The following is a 27,378-nucleotide window of genomic DNA, read 5'->3' as shown; positions in this document are numbered from 1 at the left end:
GGCAACAGTAACCAAAACAGCATGGTACTGGTACCAAAACAGAGATATAGACTAATGGAACAGAACAGAGTCCTCAGAAATAATACCACACATCTACAGCCATCTGATCTTTGACAAACCTCAGAAAAACAAGAAATGGGGAAAAGATTCCTTATTTAATAAATGGTGCTGGGAAAATTGGCTAGCCATAAGTAGAAAGCTGAAACTGGAACCTTTCCTTACTCCTCACACGAAAATTAATTCAAGATGGATTAGAGACTTAAATGTTAGACCTAATACCATAAAAACGCTAGAACAAAACCTAGGTAATACCATTCAGGACATAGGCATGGGCAAGGACTTCATGTCTAAAACACCAAAAGCAACGGCAACAAAAGCCAAAATTGACAAATGGGATCTAATTAAACTAAAGAGCTTCTGCACAGCAAAAGAAACTACCATCAGAGTGAACAGGCAACCTACAGAATGGGAGAAAATTTTTGCAATCTACTCATCTGATAAAGGGCTAGTACCCAGAACCTACAAATAACTCAAACAAATTTACAGGAAAAAAACAAACAACCCCATCAAAAAGTGGGCAAGGGATATGAACAGACATTTCTCAAAAGAAGACATGCATACAGCCAACAGACACATGAAGAAATGCTCGTCATCTCTGACCATCAGAGAAATGCAAATCAAAACCACAATGAGATACCATCTCACACCAGTTAGAATGGCAATCATTAAAAAGTCAGGAAACAACAGGTGCTGGAGAGGATGTGGAGAAAAAGGAACACTTTTACACTGTTGGTGGGATTGTAAACTAGTTCAACCATATGGAAAACAGTATGGCGATTCCTCAAGGATCTAGAACTAGAAGTACCATATGACCCAGCCATCCCATTACTGGGTATATACCCAAAGGATTATAAATCATGCTGCTATAAAGACACATGCACACGTATGTTCACTGTGGCACTATTCACAATAGCAAAGACTTGGAATCTACCCAAATGTCCATCAGTGACAGACTGGATTAAGAAAATGTGGCACATATACACCATGGAATACTATGCAGCCATAAAAAAGATGAGTTTGTGTCCTTTGTAGGGACATGGATGCAGCTGGAAACCATCATTCTCAGCAAACTATCGCAAGAACAGAAAACCAAACACTGCATGTTCTCACTCATAGGTGGGAACTGAACAATGAGATCACTTGGACTCGGGAAGGGGAACATCACACACCGGGGCCTATTATGGGGGGGGGAGGGGGGAGGGATTGCATTCTGAGTTTTACCTGATGTAAATGACGAGTTGATGGGTGCTGACGAGTTGATGGGTGCAGCACACCAACATGGCACAAGTATACATATGTAATAAACCTGCACGTTATGCACATGTACCCTAGAACTTAAAGTATAATAATAATAATTTTAAAAAAAGAAATTTATGATACTAGAAAAAAAAATTCCTGTCTCCCCAAGTCATCTGAATTTTACTGTTCAAAAGAAGAAAAAAGTGATTATATTTTAGTTGCCTAAGGTCATTTACCTCATCCATGGCCCCCTAGCCCCTGACCCCAACTTGGAAATCTCTTCATATTTTGTAATTTAAGGTTTATAACATGAGCAAGTTGGGTGAAGGTAGGCAACACAGCTGCATTTTTATAGCTACTGGCAAAAAACAATACCTTATAAGAAAAAGATCTTACCACTTGTGCTGGAACTTGTTCCATTTTTGCAGCAGGAGTTCCTGGTCTTGGGTAAAACTGATTAATAAAGAGGCTTGGGAATTTGTACTCTTCAACAAGTTTCACTGTTTCTTGAAAATCCTGATCTGTTTCTCCAGGAAAACCACAGATAATATCTGTAGCAATAGTTATTCCAGGAACTCTAGAAAATAACAAGACAAAAATGTAAAAACTTGACTATAAGCCATAATTATTCTATTTCCCTGATATTTTAAATACAGTTTTTGTGGTAATTAAAATTTACTTTTATAAAAAGCACACGTGCAAATAGTTTTAAAGAGTCCTAAATACCAAAAGTTTAAAATGAAAAACAGTGGCTGCCTGCCATTCCCAGGGAAATCCATCTTAAATTCTTTTAAATGATTCTTTGTTCTTTCCTTTATATTTAAAAACAGATGCCAATTCTGCCATTTCTAGATTTACTAATTTTTAGGCAATAAGTTACTAATTTCTATATTATGGTAAATGAGGCTTTAACTCTTGAACTACTCTATCCCTAACCTCCCAAATAAATCAATGAACAACCCCTAGTTAAATCAGTAACACAGTACTTCCATTGGTACAACTGCAAAGATAACTTTCACTATAGAGCCAACTAGTATACTATTCAGTTTTGTTTTTCCACAATGTGTAATTTTTCCTAGAGTTAATAATTGCTTCTCTTTTTTAAAACATTAGCTTAATGTTTTAAATACCTATGCTGATGTTTTCCAGACTCCATTAGGCCTATCAAAACCCAATACTGTTTTCTAAACCTTCTATATATTGTATGGAAATGCCATTCCTTTCAGGTGTGTGTTGCTTTTATAGTGAACTGGCTATCATCCTTGAATGTTGCTTCTTGGTATCCTTTTTTCAATAATCTTTTTTTCCCGGATCCTATGTCTTCTTAATTCTTGATCAATTCCCTCATTCTGCAGTGGTGTGCTTTCTTTCAGAAGCTTCATCAGAAAGATACCAGGGAAATTTTGTTGTTGTCTTTGCATGCGTGGTCTTAGGCCATACAACTGACCAACATTTGGTTGTGTGTAGCACTCCAAGTCAAAAAGTATTATCCATAAAAATTTTGCATTGTTCCTCTTTTTTTAAGCTGAAAAAATTACTAATGGGATGTCCAGATTAACTTGGATGAACACTTCTTTAAATGTGCCCGCACCATTCTCTTTTTAGAAGTTTTTATTAACTTATTCTCAATGTGATAATATGCCTTGGATTGGGTTTTTAAATCTTTGTACAAGGTATAGTCTGGAGACTCATGGGCTTTAGGTTGAGGAAGTTTTCTGATATTATTTCTTTAATAATTTTTCTCTCAGGGAATCCTCTCTTTTTAATGTTGAAACCACTGGGTTGATCTCTTAGCTTTTTCTCCTTTCATCTCTGCCCTTCTATTTTCTGGAAAATTTACTTCAGCATACCTTCCAACTATTTTATTGCAAAAAAAAATTAATTCAATATTATTATTTACATTTCTCAGAGCTCTTTCTCTAATTTTCCTTTTCACAGCATCCTGTTTAGGGATGCAGTATCTTTTCTTATTTATCTGAGGATGTCAATTAAAGGTTTTTGTAATTTTTCTTCTGTTCACTGCGAGTTGTCTTTTGGTTTCTCTCATTCATGGTTGAGACTTTCTACCAATAAAGAACAATTCTTGCTGTCCTTTCATATTTAAGAGCAAAGCACTAAAATCTTTTTGTCATTGAGTGATTAGGTAGCAAGCTGCCTTTATTTTTGATAGGTCCAAATGTTGGCATCTTGGAAGTCATTTCTTTGTGGCCATTTAATGCCTCCATAAATATGGCACAGACATTGTTCTATTTTAATAGTATAACAATAACAGAATTACATTAACTTATCTAAAAATCCAGTATTACTCCGAGTCCATAAACAATAGGGAAAATGGCTCCAAACGTCAAATCATAGAATATCAACTTTCCTATCATTTAAACAGGCCGGATGCAGTGGATCACGCCTGTAATCCCAGAACTCTGGGAAGCCATGGTGGTTGGATCACCTGAGGTCAGGAGTTTGAGACCAGCCTGGCCAACATGGTGAAACCCTGTCTCTACTAAAAATACAAAAATTAGCTGGGTATGGTGGCAAGTGCCTGCAATCCCAGCTATTTGGGAGGCTGAGGCAGGAGAATCGCTCGAACGCGGGAGGTGGAGTTTGCAGTGAGCCGAAATCATGCCATTGCACTCCAGCCTGGGTGACAGAACAAGACTTTGTCTCAAAAAACAAACAAAAAAACCCCAGTTCTACATGAAAGAATGAAAACAGTTTATCAAATTAAGATATACGAGATATTTGGGGGCATAAGAGGGAACAAGGGATATACCAATGAGGATAGTAAAATTATTATATTCCTAATATAGTTTCATAAAAACAACAGCTTTCCATATTTTCTTCACACACTACTTAGCACCTAGTGTGAAAGAAGCATGACAAATCTATTTTGTAAAATATTTTGTTCCTAATTTATTATTGGTCTCACCTAGCTATTTACTGGGTTGAACTTCGGTTAATAAGATAAATTCCAAGGACTGGAACTTTTCTCCATGATGATAAATAGAAAAAGAGACAATATTCACGCAGAAGAATAAAACAGTATATTTGGATAAAAATTTAAATTTTTATTGTGATATAAACATATTTTTCTTCTTTAAAGGTAATTATCAAAATTACATTTGAAAAATCACAAATATCGTATCATTTTACATGTAAGCTATAGATAAAAAGACCATTTTTGTAGAGTAAAACACGTAGAATAGCTTTTTGGCTAGCTAGTTTTATACTTGCCTATTCAATAATTCTGATCAAAAGGTCTACAACTAAAAATTAATGGATCACAGCAGATCATAACAGAGAATAGTCCATCTCTCCTAGAAAATTTTAAAAAATAAATCGTAGAAACTGCATGGGAAATACTGTAAAAACAAAGGTTATTGTCTTCAGCTATGAATTAGAGTAAGTTTGGCACTGGATTATGGGGTATTCCCACAGGAAAGTACCTTACTGATTTTTCCTCTATCCTCCTTGATACATTATGGTGGAACCCAGTGTTATGCAACACCTGCTTACTTTGGCCTTAAGGGCCATAGTGACAAAAAAGAAACCTTTAGAGAAGTCATAGTACATGTTAGGGAAAGGGATTTTCAATGCATGGATATATTTGGCAAGGTAAACAAAAAGTTGCCTGATAGCAAGGGAGGAGGCAGGCCACTGTGAATAGTAACGTATACGAGCCAATATTGAAAAGTAAAAGCAGTTTAATGGTTGCAAAGTATATAAGAATGTGAACTGATTGCTTATAAAATGTTTTAAAAGTAGAGATTGCACTTTAATGTTAGATGAGGCTGATCTATACATTAATTTTATATATGCAAATGATCCTACTTACATTCTTGAAATTAATTTGACTCTTTAGGTGAACCAACTGAAATCTCATTTACACTGTTGATTTCCCTAGTAAACAATTCTCTTCAGTATGAGAAAATCAAAGAAGTTTGAAGTGGAACAAATTCTAAATTACTAGTATATGATTTAAATGGCTAGGAGGAAATTATAAGGGGTGTAAAACAGAATATTAATTCAAATATTTAAGATGCTAATTCTGGGTAAAAGCTATTTTTGAGATGACACGAATTTTCAAAATACTAAAAATTTTAAAATAATCATTTCCACAAACTTTTTAAGGTATAAGTGTAATGTATGTAAATACTAAGTAATATGTTATTCAATTTTAGGAACTTTATGTATGATTTCATACTAGTATTAGAAAATAATTCTGAAAGGAAGATGAAAATGAAAATGTTCATTTAGCTTAAACAACAGGAAAATTTTGGCCTGTTATTTTTTCTGTCCTATATTTACTGGCAAAATGGGTTTATTAAAGAGCTTGGGAATGGAGTAAGAAAGATTCCAATTATGTATCTGACCTTGTCAGAAGCAGTGCTATGATTACTTGTAAAGATATATCAAGGACATGTAAGGAACAGGCAAACTATTTGTTGGCTGTAGCCTGGAATTTAAGAAAGCCATAAATATTTTAAAAGTTAATTATTTCACCTTGAATAAAAACACAAACATACACATACCCCACAATTTAAACATTTATCTCAAGATTTTTATTTGCCATTTGGTGTTTCACTGGCAAAAATATGGAAAAGAATAATTCTACTTTATTCTTTAGATCAATAAATTATGAGCTTCAAATTCTACATGTGAATAAAGTAGGACTAATACACATACTAATTATCTCAAAAGACAAAGAGAAAAATGATCAGCAAAGGACTAGACCCATCAAAATTAGTAGACATAAACAAAACACATGATTAAAAGAAACAATTTTTATCCTGTGGTGGTTTATTCTAGGACAAATATTCAATACTTTTGGGGAAAAAAATGAGGTAGGTAGGGGAGAAAATATCTTGAACTGAATGAAAATGAAATCATAATACATCTAAATATATGGTATGCAACTAAAGCAGTGCTTAAAGAAAAATCTATAGATATTAATTTCTATGTTAGATATAAAAATCTAAGTTTCCACTACAAGAAGCTAACAAAGAGAAAAAATCAAATCAAAAGACAAAATAATAAAGGTAAAATAAGAAATCAATGAAATAGAAAATACAGAAAAATCAATAAAAGTAAAAAGTGCATCTTTGAAAAAAGTCAATACAATTAGTAATGTACTAGTTAGGCTGAGAAAAGAAAAGAAGATACAGATGTCCAGCTTTAGGCATGAAGGATGGGACATCACTACAGATGCTACCAACAGTAAAAGGATATTAAGAGAATATTATGAACCTTATGCCAATAAACTCACAACTTAGATAAAATGGGCAAATTCTCTGAAAGACATAAATTACGAAAATGGACTCAAGAAGAAACCAAAAACCTGAATATTCTTTTATCTATTACAAAAACTTGTAATTTAATACCTTGCCACCCAAACAAAACTACACAAAACAAAACCACTGAAGACTAAATGGTTTCATGGTGAATTCTACCAAACATTTAAAGAATGATAAAATCAATTCTATGGAAACTATTTCAAAGACAGATGAGAAAGAAACTCATTTAAGAGTCCAGTATTACCCTGTTATGAAAACCAGAGGAAGGCAAATACTGCATGTTCTCACTTATAAATAAGTAGAAGCTAAGCTATGGGTACACAAAGACAGAATAGAACAATGAACTGTGAAGACTCAGAAGGGGGAGGGTGGGACAGGAGTGAGGGATAAAAAAAATACATATCAGGTACAGTGTTCACTACTTGGGTGAAGGGTACACTAAAATCTCAGACTTCACCCTATATAGATCATCCATGTAACCAGAAACCACTTGTACCCTAAAAGGTACTTAAAAATATTTGTAAAAGCCAAGGAGGGGCCAAGATGGCCAACTAGAAGCAGCTGCCATCAGTGGCTCCCACCGAGAAGAATGAAAAGGGTAAGTGAATCCTGCACCTTCAGCTAAGGTATCCAGGTTCTCTAACTGGGACTGACTAGGTGGTTGGCACAACCCACGGAGAGCGAGGAAAAGCAGGGTGGAGCGATGGCTCACTTGGGAGCTGCATGCGGCAAGGGGAGCTCTCACCCACAGCCAAGGGAGGTGGTGAGTGATTGTGCTACCCCACCCAGGAAACCATGCTTTTTCCATGAATCTGTGCAACCCATGGATCAGTAGATCCCCCTGTGAGCCCATGCCACCAGGGTCTTGGGTCCCAAGCACAGAGCTTTGCAGATGCTCAGCAGACACTCAGGTTGCAGCCAGCAGCAGCAGGCTGGAGACTGCCTAAGACGACCAAGTTCCTAGGGGTGAGGGTGGTTGCCATCACTGCAGCCTCAGTCTGCTGTTTTCTTCTGCTGGTGCTAGGAAGACTAGGCAGTCTGGACCAGGAGGAACTCCCCACAATGTGGCACAGTGGTTGTAGCAGATTGTGGCCAGACTGCTTCCTTAGGTGGGACCCAGATCCATTCCTCCTCACTGAGTGGGGCCTCCCTGTGGGAATTTTACCAACTCCAGCCAGTAGTTTACTGTCCAGTTGATCTTCCTGGGACAGAGCCCCTGAAGGGAGGGGCAGCTGCAGTCTCCATGGTTCAGCAGACTTAGTGTTTCCTGCCTGCTGGCTATGAAGAGGCCGGGCACTCCAGATGATGGGGATCCCCCTCAGTGCAGCAAACCCACTCCACTAAGGGGCAGCCAGAGTGCTTCATTAAGCAGGTCCCTGATCCTGTGCCTCCTGACTAGGTGAGACCCCCACAACAGGAGTCACCAGACACCTTATACAGGAGCGTGCCCCCGGCATCAGGTCACTGCCACTATGGAAAAGAGGTCCCAGATGAAGGAACAGGCAGCCATCTTTGCTGTTCTGCAGCCCCAACTGGTGACACCTCCAGGTGAGGGAATTTGTCACCACCAGGCCTGCCTTGCAACAGCTCCTGAAGGAAGCACTAAATATGGAAAGGAAAAACCACTATCAGCCCCTACAAAAACACACTGAAGTACAAAGACCAATGACATTATGAAACAACCACATAAACAAATCCACAAAATAACTAGTTAAGAGTCATGATGACAGGATCAAATTCAAACACAACAATATTAGCTGTAAATGTAAATGGGCTAAAGGCCCCAATTAAAGGACACAGAATGGCAAGCTGGGTAAAGAGTCGACACCCATCAGTGTGCTGTATTCAAGAGACCCATCTCATGTGCAAAGACACACATGGGCTCAAAATAAAGGGACGAAGGAAAATTTACCAAGCAAAAGGAAAGCAGCAAAAAGCAAGGACTGCAATCCTAGTTTCTGACAAAACAGACTTTAAACCAACAAAGATAAAAAAAGACAAAGAAGGGTATTACATAATGGTAAAGGGTTCAATTCAACAAGAAAAGCTAACTGTCCTAAATATATATGCACCCAATAGGGAGCACCCAGATTCATAAAACAAGTTCTTAGAGACCTACAAAGAGACTTAGACTCCTACCCAGTAATAGCGGGACACTTTAAAACCCCACTTTCAATATAAGATCAATGAGACAGAAAATTAAGAAAGATATTCAGGATTTAAACTCAGCTCTGGATCAGGTGGACCTGAAGGATATCTACAGAACTCTCCACGCAAAAACAACAGAATACACATTCTTCTTGGCACCACATGGCACTTACTCTAAAATTTATCACATAATTGGAAGTAAAACATTCCTCAGCAAATGCAAAAGAATTGAAATCATAACAAACAGTCTCTTAGACCACAGCATAATCAAATTAGAACCCAGGATTAAGAAACTCCCTTAAAACCACACAACTACGTGGAAATTGAACAACCTGCTCCTGAATGACTCCTGGGCAAATAACGAAATTAAGGTAGAAGTTTAAAAGTTCTTTGAAACTAATGAGAACAAAGAGACAGCATGCCAGAATCTATGAGCTAACACAGTGTTAAGAGGAAAATTTATAGCACTAAATGCCCACATGAAAAAACTAGAAAGATCTCAAAACAACCTCTTAACATCACAACTAAAAGAACTAGAGAACCAAGAGCAAACAAACCCCAAAGCCAGCAGAAGACAAGAAATAACCAAGCTCAGAGCAGAACTGAAGGAGAAAGAGACACAAAAAACCCTTAAAAAAAATCAACAAATCCAGGAGCTGGTTTTTTGTAAAAACAAAATAGATAGACTACTAGCTAGACTAATAAAGAAGAAAAGAAAGGAGAATCAAATAGACACAATAAAAAATGATAAAGCAGATATCACCACTGACTGCAAAAAATTAAACCAACCATCAGAGAATACTATAAACACCTCTATGCAAATGAACTAGAAAATCTAGAAGAAATGGATAAACTCCTGGACACATACACCCTCCCAAGAGTGAACCAGGAAGAAGTTGAATACCTGAATAGACCAATAATGAGTTCTGAAATTGAGGTAGTAATAAATAGCCTAGCAACCAAAAAAAGTACAGGACCAGATGGATTTACAACTAAATTCTACCAGAGGTACAAAGAGGAACTGGTACATTCCTTCTGAAACTATTCCAAACAATTGAAAAGCAGGGACTCCTTCCTAACTCATTTTATGAGGCCAGCATCATCCTGATACCAAAATCTGGCAAAGAAACAATAAAAAAAGAAAATTTCAGGCCATTATCCTTGATGAACATCGATGTAAAAATCCTCAATAAAATACTGGCAAACCGAATCCAGCAGCACATCAAAAAGCTTATCCACCATGATCAAGTCAGTTTCATCCCTGGATGCAAGGCTGGTTCAACATATGCAAAACAATAAATGTGAATCATCACATAAACAGAAATAAAGACAAAAACCACGTGATTTTCTCAATAGATGCAGAAAAGGCCTTTGATAAAATTCAAAACTCCTTCATGTTAAAACCTCTCCATAAACTAGGTATTGATGGAACAGACTTCAAATAATAAGGGCCATTTATGACAAGCCCCACAGCCAATATCATACTGAATGGGAAAAAACTGGAAGCATTCCCCTTGAAAATGGACACAAGACAAAGATGCCCTCTCTCACCACTCCTATTCAACATAGTACTGGAAGTTCTGGCCAGGAAAATCAGGCAAGAGAAAAAAACAAAGCATATTTAAATAGGAAGAGAAGAAGTCAAACTGTCTCTATTTGCAGATGACACGATCACGTATCTAGAAAATCCCATCGTCTCAGCGCAAAAACCTCTTAACTCAATAAGCAATTTCAGCAAAGTCTCAGGATACAAAATCAATGTGCAAAAATCACAAGCATTCCTATATACCAACAATAGACAAGCAGAGAGCCAAATCATGAATGAACACCCATTCACAATAGCTACAAAGAGAATAAAATACCTAGGAATACAGCTATTGAGGAAAGTGAAGGACCTCTTCAAGGAGAACTACAAACCACTGTTCAAGGAAATAAGAGAGGACACAAACAAATGGAAAAACATTCCATTCGGCCAACAAACATATGAAAAAAAGCTCAACATCACGGATTATTAGAGAAATGCAAATCAAAACCACAATGGCATACTATCTCACACCAGTCAGAATGGCGATTATTAAAAAGTCAAGAAACAACAGATGTTGGTGAGGCTGTGGAGAAATAGGAATGCTTTTACACTGTTGGTGGGGATGTAAATTAGTTCAAGCATTGTGGAAGACAGTGTGGTGATTCCTCAAAGACCTAGAACCAGAAATACCATTTGACCCAGCAATCCTATTTCTTGGTAAATACCCAAAGGAATATAAATGATCTTTTTATAAAGATACATACACACGTATGTTCATTGCAGCACTATTCACCATAGCAAAGACATGGAATCAACCCAAATGCCCATCAATGATAGATTGGATAAAGAAAATGTGGTACATATACACCACAGAATACTATTCAGCCATAAAAATGAAAGAGATCATGTCCTTTGCAGGGACATGGATGCTGTCAGAAGCCATTATCCTCAGCAAACTAACGCAGGAACAGAAAACTAAACACCACATGTTCTCACTTATAAGTGCGAGCTGAACAATGTGAACACATAGACATGGGGAGGGGAACACACACTGAAGCCTGTTGAGGTGGGGAAGAGTACCAGGGAAAATAGCTAATGCATGCTGAGCTTAATACTTAGGTGATGGGTTGATAGGTGCAACAAATCACCACAGCACACATTTACCTAGGTAACAAACCTGCACATCCTGCACATGTACCTCAGAACTTAAAAAAAAGTTAAAAAAAGAAAAACAAAAACAAAAAAACAAGAACAAAAAAATTTTTAAAGAAAACCAGAGGAAGAGATTAGAATTAAACTATAGACCAATATCCCTCATAAACAAAGAAACAAAAATTCTTAACAAAACATTGGCAAACTGAACCCTGCAAAATTAAAAAAATGACTATATATCATGACCACTTTTTAAATCCAAGAAAGGTAAGTTTGATTTGATATGTAAGTATCAATTAATGTAATGTACCCTATAAAAAGAATAAAGGACAAAATAAAAACCACATAATGATAACAGATTCAGAAAACTTTTGACAAATCCAACACCCATTCATGATTTTTAAAAATGCTTTTCCTGGCTGGGCGCGGTGGCTCAAGCCTGTAATCCCAGCACTTTGGGAGGCCGAGACGGGTGGATCACGAGGTCAGGAGTTCGAGACCATCCTGGCTAACACGGTGAAACCCCTTCTCTACTAAAAAATACAAAAAACTAGCCGGGCGAGGTGGCAGGCGCCTGTAGTCCCAGCTACTCGGGAGGCTGAGGCAGGAGAATGGCGTAAACCCGGGAGGCGGAGCTTGTAGTGAGCTGAGATCTGGCCACTGCACTCCAGCCTGGGTGACAGAGCGAGACTCCGTCTCCAAAAAAAAAAAAAAAAAAAATGCTTTTCCATTAGGATTGATAATAAAGCAAAGACTTCTGCTCTCACTTCTTCAATTCAACATATTACTGGAGGTTCTAGTCAGTCCAAAAAGCAAGGAATAGAAATTAAAGGCATATATGTTTAAAAGAGAGAACTTTTTTTTTTTGGCAGGTGACATGACCTTGTATGTAGAAAATCTAAAGAATCTAATGAGCCTACTAAAATAAGTCAGTTTAGCAAAACTGTAGGATACAAGATCAATATATAAAAATCAATTGCATTTTTTATACTAGTAATGAACAACCTGAAAATGAAATAAAGAATCCAACTCCATTCACAATAGCAAAAAAACTACTTGAGAATATCTTTGAGAAAGAAAGGTAGAAGTTGTATGCCAAAAACTGGGAGAATTTAAAGAAATTGTCTTAAAACTTGATGAGGGAAATTAAAGAAGATCTAAATAAATGGGAAAATATATAATTTTCATGGATTAGAAAATTCTGCATTGTTAAAATGGCAAGCCTCTCCAAATTGATTTATAGAGTCAATGCAACTCTATCAAAATAACAGCAAGTATTTCTGCTGAAAATGACAAGCTGTGCCTAAAATTTATGTGGAAATACAAATGACCTGAAATAGCCAGAACAGTTTTGAAGGAAAAAAAAGCTGGTGGAATAAATGAACCTGTTTTAAAGACTATAAAACTCCAATAATCAACGCAGTGTGGTATCAGTGTAAGGATACATCAATGGAAAAATATAGAGTCCAAATATATACCAATTCATCATATATGGTTAATTAGTTTTCAACAAAATTACCAAAGCAATTCAATGAGGGCGGGAAACAAAGCGTTTTCAATAAATGGTACTGAAACAATCAAACACCATATGCAAAAAAACCCCACAAATTACTAAACCCTCCACCTAACATTATACACAAAAATATTTCAATGTGCATCATAGTCTGAATGTCAGATGTAGAATTATTAAACATCTAGAAGAAAATATGGGAGGAAATCTTTGTGACCTTGGGTTACTCAAAGATTTCTTAGCCATAGTGCCAACACCAAAAGCGCAATCTGTAAAAGTAAAATTTGATAAACTGAGAAATCAAACTTACTCAAAAGATACCCTTAAAAATGAAAAGAGAAGCCATAGAGTAGAATAAAATATTTGCAAATCATATATCCAAAAAAAGATTTGTATCCAAACTATATTGAGAACTCTATGATTCACTAACAGGGAGACAACACAATGGTACAATGGGCAAAAGATTTTACCAACACTTTACTAAAGAAGATATAGGAATAGCTAATAAGTACATTAAAATTTGCTTAACATTGTCACTAGTCAGAAAAATGAAAGTTAAAACCATGTAAAATGCCACATATCCAGTAGAATGGCTGTACCAAAAAGACTGAAAAAAAAAACAACAACAGATATTAGTAAGCATATAGAGAAACTGAAGCACTTATACATTGAAGGTGGGAATTTTAAATGGTGCAGTCACTTTGGAAAACAGTCCGACAGTTTCTTAAACAGTTAAACATACACTTACTGTGACCCAGCAATTCTACTGTAGGTATCCACCCAAGGGAAATGAAAATGTAAGCTCACACGAAGACCTGTACTTGGATTTTCACAGTAGCAATCTTCATAACTGCCCCAAACTGGTAACAGTCCAAATGTCTATCAGTTGTTGAATGAATAACAAAATGTGGCATATCCATATGTGGAAATTACTTGCAAATAAAAAAGAGCCAACTACTGATACATACATTAACATGAATGAATCTGAAAAACATTCTTAAGTAAATGAAAGACGAAGGATTGCTTATTGTGATTCCATTTATAAGAAATATCTAGAAGACGACAGAATAGACAGAAAACATATCAGGCTTGCCTGGAACTGTGAGTAGAAGCAGGGACTGGCTGCAATTGGACATTAGGAAAATTTCTGACAGAATGAAAGTGTTCTAAAACTGAATTGTGATGATAGTTGCACAACTGCATTAATTTACTAAAAATCTTCAAAACGCTTACATGGAATGAATATTCGGTGTTCTCTAAATTATCCTGCAGACTTAACGATGTAAAAAAAAAAAAAAACAAAAACTTTCTGAAGACAGAAAGATAGCACGAATCTTCCATAACATACTCTTCTAGTAAGTTTTATTGAGCACTTACTATGTGAGACTCAATCATATTCTCTTATTTATTTTTTGCAGAGATGGAGTCTTGCTTTGTGGTCCAAGCTGGTCTCAAACTTGGAGCCTCAAATGATACTCCCGCCTCAGCCTCCAAAAGTCCTGGGATCACAGGTGCGAGCCAACTGCACCCGGCCAAGAGGTCTTAATAGTTGAACTATGACAGGGCGTAGTCAAAGAATTAAATGTGGACAAAGGAGCAGGTGTGGTGGCTCATGCTTGTCATCCCAGTACTTTCAGAGGCCAAGGAAAGAGGATCACTTGAAGCCAGGAGTTCATGGCCAACCTGAGCAATAAAGCAAGACCCTGTCTTTACAAAAAAAAATAAAATAAAATAAAAATTAAAAAAATTTAAATCAGCCAGGTGTGGTGGTGTGTGCCTATAGTCTCAGCTATTCCGGAAACTGAGGTGGGAGAATCACTTGAGCCCAGAAGTTTGAGGCTTCAATGAGCTATGATCGTGCTACTGCACTACAGCCTGGGCGACAGGGCTAGACTCCACCTCTTACAAGAAAAAATAGACAAATCGGGACAAATGGCAAAATAAAAGGCAAGGAATAAAGGAATTATGTTCAGAGCATGAAATCATGAAGGACTTGAAGAAGGAAAGTGTGGATCTATTGCCCAAGTAAAACATCATATAACAATAAGGAATCATTCTATTTATATTGAAAGAGAAAATTTAGGAAGAAACAATTCAACATCTTCAAATAAATTTCAGATTTTTTTCAGCATCTCTAAATTTATTCTCATAATTTTATTAAAAATTTCTTAAATTACCTGCTCTAAAAAAAGAAAAAACACTAAAACATTTAGATGAAGCCTGAAAAGCCATAATGAGTGACTAAGACAAAGAAAGTGTAGTGTGACCTGGGCGTTTGTTCTTATTCTTTTAATATGACTGTCTGGGAGAAACACCTTCCTTGCATAACTAAGATGTTCTACCACTAACTAGCTACATGATCTTGGACAAACTATTCAGCCTTAGATGCTTCCATTTCTTCTTTCATAAAATGGATATAGTAAAAGTATTCATAGATTAGGTTAATCAGGTAATAGATGTACTAATTGCTCAGGATGGTGCTTCCCATATAGTGCTTATTATGTATTAGCTTTATTATTGTAACCTTGTCAGAGAGATGGTAACACCTGTCATTTATTATGTAACACTAAGTGCCAGGCAATCTGTTAACAACTTCATCTTGTTTAATGTAACTTTCTCATAATATAGATTCTAATCCAGTTTTCATGAGAAAGGGGGAAAATGCCATTAGGGAAAGAGGTACAGTAAATTGCCCATAATCACAGAATCAATAAATAGTAAAGGAAGCATCTGATCTGAAGCTTCTAATCACTACCCAAGGTAGTCCTTATCTCTTACCCATGTCACTAATGTGCTCATAGCACTGATGTACCATAAGCACTGGTTGATCATAAGTTCACAAAAACAAAACTTATTATTACTATTTTGCTGAGACATGGTCTCACTCTGTCACCTAGGCTGGAGCACAGTGGTGTGATCTTGGCTTAGTGCAGCCTCTATCTCTTGGGTGCAAATGATCCTCCTGCCTCAGCCTCCCAAGTAGCTGGGACTACAAAGTAGCTGAGATTACAGGTGTGCACCACCACACCTGGCTAATTTTGTTTATTTTTGGTTGAGATGAGACCTCACAACATTGCTCTAGTTTGTCCTGAATTCCTGAGCTCAAGTGATCCAGCCAGTGTTACATTCTGCTACTTTAATGAGACCACATTTACACAGGTCACATTCCCTTTCCTAATTGGTTTTCTACACTGTCATGCCCACCTTTGAGTGGCGTCTTCGCTTTAACCTTTTTTGCATACTCACAAACAAATCAGCACACACTCCCCCTTCTGAGTTCATAAAAGGCCCCAGACTCAGCCACAAGGAAGGAACTTTCTGCCTTTGGGTAGGTGGCCATCCCCATGTCCCCTCTCGGCTGAAAGCTGTTTCACTGCTCAATAAACTTCTCTCCGCCCTCCTCACTCTTCAATGTCCAGTGTATCCTCCTTCTTGGGTGCAGTACAAGAGCTCAGGAACTGCCAAACACAGGTACAAGCTGTAACAGAGGCAAGCTGGGGCACGCCAGTGTGGCTGAATGGGGCCCAGGCAGGGCGTTGTCAGTCAGAGGTCCCCGGTTTGCAAAGCAACCAAGAAAATAATGCCTACAATCAATATTAGGCAAAATCGATATGCTAATATACAATTAACATATTAATTATACATAATATTTATAATCAAAGATAGCCTTTCAAGGTATCTCCCTAAAAAAATTTAGTAGCAGTTAATTTTTTAATGATTCCTTCTCTTTGAAAGTAATAAAACTTTTAATAAGCAAAAATAAAAATCTAGATGGGTTATTCAGTTTAAATTTGGTACAATTTTACCTTTTTAAAGTAAATTAGGTAAATGTATGACATAAGTAAAAGAAGAAATATATGAATAAATGGCAAATGGTTTGCTCAAGCTCTGCAAATTTCTGAATATTCTGAGAGATCAGAATTTAAAATGCAACAAACTCCAACTATTAAATATTTGTGGTAAAAAATGATCAAGTGTATGGAAAAATTGTTTCTGACACTTAGAAAAGTGGCTGTCAAATAGGCTAAAAAAAAAGGATGAGAGACAACTGGATGAGATGACACCAGAGAATTTAATGTCATCCATTACATTTCTAAGCCTGGTATAAATCCACAATATATCATTTGGCTTCAAGCACAAATCAAATGAATCATCACTGCTAACTAAAAATCAAACAAATACCATGTTAAATAAGTTTTTTATCCTGTAACACTATGCTTGCATTCCATAGCAAATATTTTGGAATAAGCACAAAGCCTTACATAAGACCAAAGATATTGCCTTAAAAATTAAAAGTAAGCATACTGGATAATACTGTTATAGTATTTAAAAGAAACCATATTAAATTTCACAGAATTTTTACACATCTGTTATTAAAATCATTTTATGATATTGCTGGTTAAAGTGAAGGTATTTACTATCTATGGTACTGCTAACACAATTCTTATATGAGTTTTTCTGTTTCTATGGTAACATGAATTATAAGGTTCAATGAAGCTGAATTCAATAATGTGTATTTTTCTTTTATTCAAGGTGAAAAGGAAATGAAACATTTCTAACATTCATAAACTGCAGCAAATGTCTGAATTCCATTTAGAGATAAGATGATAATTACTAAAGTAATTAGAATTCTTCCTGGATGGAATTATTTTGCACACAGTGGAAATTTAGATTTGAGAATGAAAGTAGGGGCCAGAGTATATTCAGCATCAGTAATTAATTACAACCCAAACCCATCCGCCATTCTGATACCTTGGAACAGACTATACCTTCTTCTGTCTGCTTCTGACTACAATATAAAAGAAAGCTCATCCTCCACCCCCACCCCTAAGTCAGAAAGATAAAGTGGGTGAAATCATTTTATTCAAGAAAAAATCCAATTACAGAAATAATCAACTTTTCTCTCTTGCTTTATTTTTTCATATTTGAAAGGGCTTTCACATTAGCAGAACCAATTAAACGAATATCAGGACAGGGCAAAATCTACAAAGTTAGGCAAGTTTCTTAAATCTTTTAAAATTAAACTTTGAAAAAAACCACTTAGAGACTGAAACCCAGATCGTGGCATTCTTTAACGGGAAAACATAACTGGAAGGTAACTAAACATCAGGTCTCGGGAAGAATAATTTATAAAATGATACAGTCAAAATGCAGTTGCCTCTAATATCCAGTCCATTATTAAGAAATTAGGCAAATGATTACTTTTAATGGAAGTGTTGTTATCAAAAAATAGCACTCAGAAACATTACATTTCAAGTCTTATGTCATCCTAAAGTGCAATTGGTATAGCATCATCATAAATAATACTGAATAGGGATATATACAAATTGGAAAAAAATATATATATATACACACACACACACACACACACAGCAAACAAGTGAGAAAGAAGATGGGAAGCTATATTTATGGAATAGAAATTATAAAATCCTTTAAATCAAAACACAGATTTATAATCACTTTATTTCTTATGAGTTGAGCATATTTTCTTATTGTGTTTTATTGTTTTAAAGGTCAGAGGTTGGCAAACTACAGCCCATGTGCCAAATCCAGCTGTTGTCTGTTTTTGTAAATAAAGTTTTATTGGAACACAGCTACACTCATTCATTTCATACTGTTTATGTCTGCTTTCACTACAAAAGCAGAGTTGAATAGTTGTGACAGTTGCAACAGAAACTGCATGGTCTGCAAAGCCAAAATTATTTACCATCTGCTGAGATTCTAACCAACCAGGCCCACGACTCTGATTTTTGATAAGAACTCCCAGGAACACTCCAGGGTGAATTGAGGGCCAGTGGGTATATATAATGCTCTCCCGAATGTAGCCCTCATCAACCTTTCCATTATCACCCAATTCCGATTGATATGATTCAAATCAGAATACTTCCTCTCTGAGCAACCCCATTGTACAATCCCCTATCCACACTACTCACTGAAATCAGAAGACTTCCTCTCTGAGCAATCCTACTGTATAATCCCCTATCCATACTCCTGATATTCCCTGGGCCACCTCTCTGACAAAATTTTTCTTGATTTTATCTCAGCATCTTGATTCATTCACAGTCCCTCCTTTGTACCTCTATGATGTCCCTGTTATGATCTTCCTGACATTTTTTTACAACTGTTTTCTTGCTTTATGCCTCCTAATAAACTGTAAGCACCTGGTGGACAAGGATGGAGTCATATTCACATTCCTACACTCTGTAGTAATGAGGCAACAGCCACATAGACAGTTGAGGCTCAATAAAAGTACCCACTGACTTAAAAGTGAAATGTTTGGGAGAACTTGGAAAAACAGACAGTAAGATGAATACATGAATTTAATAAAGCAATAGGCTTTATTCACCAAAAGATCAATGATTAATCCCTGTTTTGACTAATACCAATTTCAATATTTTCCTTTAAGTCCCAGAAGTTAGCTCTGGTGGGGAAGGATAAAGTGGAGATTCACAAGGCTTTGTAAATGATGGCTTCTCTTTAGGAAAAGGGGATACTATCATTGTGAGCAGTACAAGTTGGCTCCAGCGCCTGGTTTCTCAGCAGCATCTGCCTAGCCTTTCTGCAAAGAGAAGCTGTCATCTACAAAGCCCTTTGAATTTCCACTTTCTGTTTCCCTGGCTCCGTGGCACACACCTGTAGTCCTAGCTACTCAATAGGCTCAGACGGAAGGATCACTTGAGCCTAGGAGTTCAAGACTAACCTGGGCAACATGGTGAGACTCCATCTCTTAAAAAAAAAAAAATCAGTTAATTAAGAATTGTTTCACCTTCAATTTCTATTTTTAGAATTAATCAGAACATTTGGTCAATGCTTATTTTGAACAATTTCAATTTATTTGCAACTTTCAGTTAAAATTTTGGGGAAAGGGGTACAAGATGGAGTCTTTAAGGTTGAAGCAAGGTTTATGAGGAGGAGATGAAGTGGAGATTTCATTCTAATTCTAGGTTACAGTTGCTTGCTTCTATTTTTGAAAGGTGTAAGTCTTGTCATTCTAAACTCATTTGTTAACTGGATGATACGTTCTCGACAAGGTTCTCAACGGTCAGCATCTATGGGGGCTGCTGTGGCAGGGAGGTGGCAGGTGGCCAAGAGCACTTTCCCCACGAAACTCACATGAAATGTGTCTGTTTGTTAGGCGTTGTAGCTTTTATGTGAAGGCCCTGTCACTTTTTATGACACTGCCTCTTGGTTCCCCATTTGGCCCAAATGTCTGCCTCAAAAGGAGCAGCTCCATTCTGTCTCATACCACGCCTGGCTGGCCTGTCAGCTGCAGCTGCTTCGCAGCTCCCCACAGCCATGAACACTGCCTGGGACAGGCTTCAATGACCCGCAAAGCACTCCTAGGCTCTTCCTGACTGTGAGTGACCGAAGTCCTTTCTTGCCACAACAGCGGCTCCAAGGGAGCCCACTACCCACCACCCCCTTCTTCTTACATACCCAGGCGGCAGTGCTGGAATGCTGGGCATGGTATGAATGCTGGTGGTAGCTGACCCTACACCAAGAAACACTTTAAAACCTCAAGAACAAAGCCACTATATTACAAAACATCAGGACACTGCAACCATCCCCAAATGGAGGGAAGGAAATAACATTAGTCACATGTGTATTAGCTAATTATCAGGTTAATAGTGTGGCATCTTCTAACACCAGCCTCTCTGAACCAAGAATATGGAGGACACTCTTTTAAATGCTTTTCGTATATCAACTCATTTAATCCTCAGAGTAATCAGTGAGATATGCAATATTTTCCTCAGTTTACAGATGTGGCAATGGACACACAGAAAGGTTATGTAAGCTGCCCAATGTCACACAGCAATAAGCAGCAGAGTCAGGATCTGAATCCTTCCTGTCTGTGATCTGAAATAATAAGCTGCCTCCCACTGATGGAGGGCAGTGAATGTTGAATAGTGCCAGATGTATTTGTTCCAAAAGGCCCCTTTTCTCAGAAACAATGACTATCAGGTGTCATTGAACAGAGACTTGAGATGCCATCTGATGACCCACACAACTACTACATAAAAATACCCACATAAGGTTATTTTCTCAGCACCCCTCCATTATTAGATTGTTATTCTCATATCAAAAAACAAGGGCACTGAGGATAAGGTCACTTGTCCATGGACACAGAGCTAGTTTACAGTAGAGAAGTCCTGGAATTAGGATCTCTGACTCCTAGTGCTTTACTTATGCATTTACTGTTTTAGCCAAGGGAAAGAAATCTAGAAAAAATCCTCACCAGATAACACATCTGTGCTAGCAGCCAACAAAGAGATATTCGTGCAAGTTCAGATTTCATCATGCACATTTTCAGTGATGCCTCTAAATAAGGGAAAGGGAGAGAGGAGCCCACGGGAGTAGAAATGTTAATAGGTACAACTAGCCCCTGACTCACAGTCAGGGAGAAAACAAACCCATCTTGTTAATTTTTAACACTTTACCTCATGCTCATGTCCCAAACCATGCAAGGTCTAGAAAGTAGCACTGATTACATCATTTTTTGGCAAAAGAATCTGGGATTATTTAGATAACTATAGCAGTGCTCGATACCAAGTCCTGAACAGTCACTGCCAGGCACACAAACCAAAGTATTCCTGCCTGCCTGCCATTATCAATCCGATCCAGCTAATGACCATAAAAACCCAAAGAAGGTCACATGCTATAGTCCTTTTTCTATGCTATTTTGCCAAGTGCTATGGTTTGAATGATGGTGTCCCATTCAAAATCTATGTTGAAATGGAATCCGCAATGCTACAGTATTAATAGAGGTGTGGTATTTGGGAAGTGAGACATCATGAGGGCAGAGCCTTATAAAAGGGCAAGGCTGAAGGGAGCGCTCTCTTGCCCCTCACTCCCTTCTGCCATTTGAAGAAGCCGGGCAGTGCCATCTTCGAGGAACGAGCCTTCTCCTGACACTGAACCTGCTGGTGCCTTGATCGTGGACTTCCCAGCCTCTAGAACTGTGCGAAATAAATTTCTATTGTTTATAAATTACCCAGTCTCAGGTACTTTGTTAGAGCAGCACAAATAGATTAAGACACGGAGACATCAAAACAACCTTCTGAGAAGGAAGGGGGACATGTCCAGCTTACAGAGGTTTAGAAAAGTGAAATGTTTTCACAGAGAAACCAGGACTTGAAAACTATTGCCTTTCAAACCAGCTCAACTGAATATTTAGAAGAATCATTAATAATCTATTAACTATAAATACTAATGATTATACTATGTCAACATAAAGTTAGCATTTATAAAAATTAACAATAATGTCATTATTAACAATAATTTTGGCATGTGTGAAAGGGTTTTGGGCTATGAACTTAGAGAATCTGGTAAAGGAGAAAGTTTTGTCTGTGACCACCAATGTAAGAAGCAAGTGTATAAATGTGTGTGATGCTATCAGCCAGTCAGGAATCGGAGTGGTAAAGTCTATTAGAATGAAGGCTTGAGTTAAAGACAATTTGATTCAATTCCATCAATGATAAGTGAATACTTTCAAGTAAGGGGCAAGAAAACAGAATCAGGTGTAATAGAGGACTAAACAGGATTTCTAGCCACCAGTGGAAGTAAACAGTAATGTGACCAACCGTGCCAGGCTCAATACAAGAGAGAAGGGTGGGATGAGGAGATGTCGAGGAGTAAAGAGAATTATGAGCCTTAGAGAAGATAAAATCAAAGAATAACACAGGGAGGAAAAAGAAAAGATAAAAGGAAAAACTACAGAGGTTTTTTGGTACAACAGGGTATAACAGGATCACAGATTGCCCTCCTAATGTAGAATGTGCTTAAATTAACTGAAACAAAGGTAACATCAATAGAATTTATATTCCACTTTAATCTATGTATGTAGCTTCAATTACAGCAAACATTTCCCTTAGCAAACAGCTTTAACAAAATCAATTTCTGATCAGAAAAGCAAAAGAAGAAACCTGGGGTGGCAAAACACAACTAATGACTATATCTCATCACAGCTAAAGGTCCAAGGCACAATGCTGTATATACTGTTGACAATATGCTTCCTGTACAAAGTGATTTCCTCCTAAACACAAAGTCACATTCTCCAAGTGGCCTTGAATAAGAATTGCTTTTAATTCCATGATGATACTTTTAAAAGATGTTAACATAAATAAACTGAATACAACAGAAAGTCACAAGGAAATGACTCTGAGATAGCAAAATGCGAAGGTATGTATTGCCACTAAAATAGGGATGATGAATAATTTTCAGAGCCCATAAAAATGCAGAGACAAATGATGAAAGCATGAAGATAGGAGTTTTTTCTTAAGTGAGCCTAGCATGCTTTTTGCAAAAGGAGAGAAGAGTAGTCTTGGAAGTATCCTTACAAGTGTTGCCTACAAAATATCTCTAAGTAGAGTAAAATGGAAATGAAGAAACTGTGTCACGTAGATTTTTGGAGTCTGAAAGAACCTGAAATGTTCATGTAGATTCCCCTTCTACTGAATCATTTATACATACATACAAACATATATATGTAGATCCCCCTTCTACTGAATCATTTATACATACATACATACATACATATATATGTAGATCCCCCTTCTACTGAATCATTTAAACATACATACATACATATATATATGTAGATCCCCCTTCTACTGAATCATTTATACATATGTGTGTAAACAAGTGTGTGTGTGTATACATATATATATATATATGATGTGGGTAGAAGACTTACTTTAGGTTTTGATCCTGAGGAAAATTCAATTAATCAATACCATCAATTAAACTGACAGATAATTTAACCAATATCATGGAAGGAAGACATTCTACGCTCTATAACTGTGCTATGTGCTAAAAACAACAAGATACTATACCTTCCCTGAAAGACCTCACTCACAGCTAAGTTAGGTGTACACCAGCAGTAGTAGTAGAAGTGGTAGTTGTGGTAGTGATAATCAGTTATGAGAAACATTTATGATGCATTTTGTGTGAGGTTCAAGTGCTTTCCATATATTAACTCACATGATCCTCCTAAGCACTCCCATAAGATAGGTACTATTTCTATCTCTATCTCTATTTTTTATATACTCTCAACAGAAAGAAAAGCCAGAGCAGAGGCATTCGGGTAAAAAGAAACCAACAACAAACACCACAGGATGCAGGGTCTATGAATGGGAGGATCGTAATACAGCTAACAAGGAGGGTAGGACCAGCATATAGAAGTTTGGGGAAAAGCAGCTATCAAAGGCTTTTGTGGGGAGGAAAACGTTTGAAGTTGTACATCAGTAAGATGATTCTGGAAATACCTTAAGAATGAGATCGATGAAACAGACATGATAGAATACAAGATAGTACTGGCCTCAAATAGGATAGTGACAGTGGGGCGGGGAGGGGAAGGAGTGTAAGAAGAGGTGTAATCATTGGAAGTGGTGGCTGATTAGGTGACTGCCTTGAGTGGAGGCAGGTGGTGGTAGAAGGAAGTGGAGACAGTAAAAAGGGACTGAACATGATTCTAGGATTTTAAGCTTGGACATGACTGGAAGGAGAGTCCAGTAACCAGAGTACCCAGTGCCACTAGTGAGGTGTTAGTTGTGCAAGGAATGAACTATAGGTGCAGGTAGGGCAGGGACCACATTACATTCAGCTTTTACCTCCCTGGTGCTTCATGCGCAGTGAGGTTCTAAAACAGTGTTTGTTAGTAGAGAAGCAGAGACAGGGGCAAATGGTGGTATGGTGGTGGAGTAGGGTGGGTGGGAAATGGGGATGTACAGTTAAAATATTAGATAGAAGACCAATACATGAGATTTATGTAATTAATTTGTAAGAGACATTGGGAAGGAGCTGCAGCAGACTCAAAATGGATTAAGACTTGAGTGCCTCAACTAGAAATTTTCCCTGGTAGTTAAAACATTTAAAGGGATAAAAATAGTACAAAAAAAAAAAAAATGAAGAAAACCACTTTCACCAAGAAACAAACTGCATTCTAGATGACTATTTTTTATTTACCAAATTCAAAATGCATACCAAATATCCTCTACCCTTAGAATTGGGTCCCTCAAAATTAAGTCCCACATCAAAGATTTGAAAAGAAAATCTCTAAATAGCTAAACCTGTGTTATCCATGTAACATATTTTATCAAAAGCAATTTTACTGGTGCACATGAAACATGAAGGAAATGTTTCTTTGGACTTTGATTTGGTGTTACGTGATTTTACCAGACTGTATGCTACCAACCACATAAATTATAGTCCAAAGATATACTAAACATTAAGTACCTACTTATCAAAAATTTTAAATGCTATACAAACACCTTTATCAAATTATCCACTACCAAATATGATAGGCAAGTATTATATGTTGTGTGAGAAAGTATTTTAAAGAAAATAATCCAGAACACACACACACACACACACACAAGATTTTCAGAGTAACATCGAAAAAAAAAAAAAACTAAGATAGAAGGTAATTTGATACAAAAACTGTATTTTATTACATTGAAAATTTGGTTTAAAGGAATTACATGATTTAAGCCTGAGTTTTTTTTATTCAATCCTTCTGTTTCGATTACTTTTTACAAAATTAAATCTGCTGATAGTGTGCATATTTCCAATAAATACAACAGCATGAGATTCCATACTAGCAGGACACCTGCTAACATCTTTTATTCATGTGCGTGTTCCCAGTGCAAAGCAATTATATTATTTCAAATATTTTAAAATGTTTTCTATTACTGCCTAACATAATGGCAGGTTACCTCACAAATCACCTGTTTCCTTTTGCACTCTCTCTAAATCTATGAGAAAAAGATTTATTTGTGGTGTTGTGTATAGAAGTCAATAAAAGATTGCAAGTAATCTCAGTCTGGTTTACTTGCATCTGATTGCAGATGTGAGAACACAGCTTCCTATCAAATGCAAGAAAAAGGCATGCATATATAGATTTTGTTTCTTATCCTTGATCCAGATCTTTGGAACTGGTTCCCAATGTTATAAGCTCTGGAGACAAAAATAAGTGTTAAGAGCTAGTTCTTACAGCTCTGAAAACCCTGCAACAATTATTGGTGCCTCCTGGAGGGCTTATCATCCACGCGCAACTGCAGTCTTATCAGTTTCTCATCTTCAGGTGTGGGCAAAAAGGCAGATGTGGGCACAATGCTTGAAAAAGAGAGTGATACGAGGAATTAGGGAAAGAACAATGCATGTCTATGTATTATTCAATGCAATGAATTTCTGTATACTAATTTTAGGCCAGTATATCATAGGTATATTATGTCATTTATTCTTAGTATAAGTATTTGGGGAGAAAAAGTTAGCTTTGAAGATTACTTTTAAAATATTGTTTTAGGCACTGAAATAATGACCCTGAAGTATAATAATATTTTAATAAATTTTAAGTTACTCATTGACATGTGCCTAAATTGAATAAGAATTTTTAGTGAAGCTATTCAAGCTATTTAAATCCATAATTTTACATGACTTAAGTGTTAATTGTAGCTAGTATCTAAATCGTAATAACCGATTATTTACCCCTTTCTGATCTAATTTTTCCTGGTGATAGTGTCTACTCAACAAAAATATCTATTTACTCTCAACCCGACTGAGAGACATTCATCTCAAAGAAAACAGTCTCACACAAAGCTTTATCATAGGGATACAAGACTTCAGCCCATTATTGTTTTATGACTAAAAATGAGTGACTTAAGACAAAAAGCTCAACATCCTTAAACTTCATTTCTATTCACTCTCTAATAAATACCATCTGTTGTGTACTTTAGGGATCTAATACCCGTCAAAAACTCCATCGTAATATGAGAATCGGCACCAAGTTGATCTGAAATGCATATTTGAACAGATGTGTTTAAATTACATCTCCGTCTATCCACATGCATAAATTCAGAGCAAGTGTGTGTTGATTTAAAATGCATAAAAAAAGGGATTTGGAGATGCATCAAAAGTGAACAGCATCTCAACGGATCAAGGCTCACATTACAAAAGGTCAGTACTAAAAATAAAGTTTGCATTTATTAAGGGTTGCACCAGGGGGCTGTTCATGGGAACTGACTTAATGTTTACTGCACAAAATCAGCCACTGAAACTACACTAATTTTTCACAACTCCTCCATGTACAACATTAAAACTGTCATGCATGGACAGAAAAAATGGAATAGCAGACAACAAAATAGAAAAAATTATATGGCATGTCTAGTGACTGACATTAGTTCATATGGCTCAGTCCCCTATGTTTCAATCATACTTTGCATTTCTCTAAAAAAAAATTTGAGTGATTCTTACAGGCACGATACTGTTCCGATTCCATATTTTATAGAAATGCTTCCAAAAGTTAAAATTAATCAAAGCCTTTTAGAACTCTGAAGTTCTTCAATGTTTAGTGAGGAACTAAACATTCAAAAATACAGGTGCAAAGGTACTGACATGTAAATGTTCTCCATTTTCCACAAGGTGATAATTTTTATGCTGGCTCTCACTATCAATAA

At 36.7% G+C, this 27,378-nt stretch overlaps 1 protein-coding gene across 3 annotated transcripts in view; it reads right to left on the bottom strand.

Moving 5' to 3' along the window:
- CDKAL1 (CDK5 regulatory subunit associated protein 1 like 1) overlaps positions 1-27,378 on the bottom strand; it is a 712,749-nt gene that overhangs the window by 163,771 nt on the left and 521,600 nt on the right. For all 3 annotated transcript variants that reach the window (XM_050789551.1, XM_050789550.1, XM_050789549.1), the window contains one exon: positions 1,696-1,876. In XM_050789551.1, coding sequence (XP_050645508.1) covers positions 1,696-1,876 — 181 coding nt within the window. The remainder of the gene's footprint in view (positions 1-1,695; positions 1,877-27,378) is intronic.

The sequence above is a fragment of the Macaca thibetana genome, chromosome 4 (assembly GCF_024542745.1).
Source record: "Macaca thibetana thibetana isolate TM-01 chromosome 4, ASM2454274v1, whole genome shotgun sequence".
Lineage (NCBI taxonomy): Eukaryota > Metazoa > Chordata > Mammalia > Primates > Cercopithecidae > Macaca > Macaca thibetana.
This window is presented reverse-complemented; position numbering and strand designations above follow the sequence as displayed.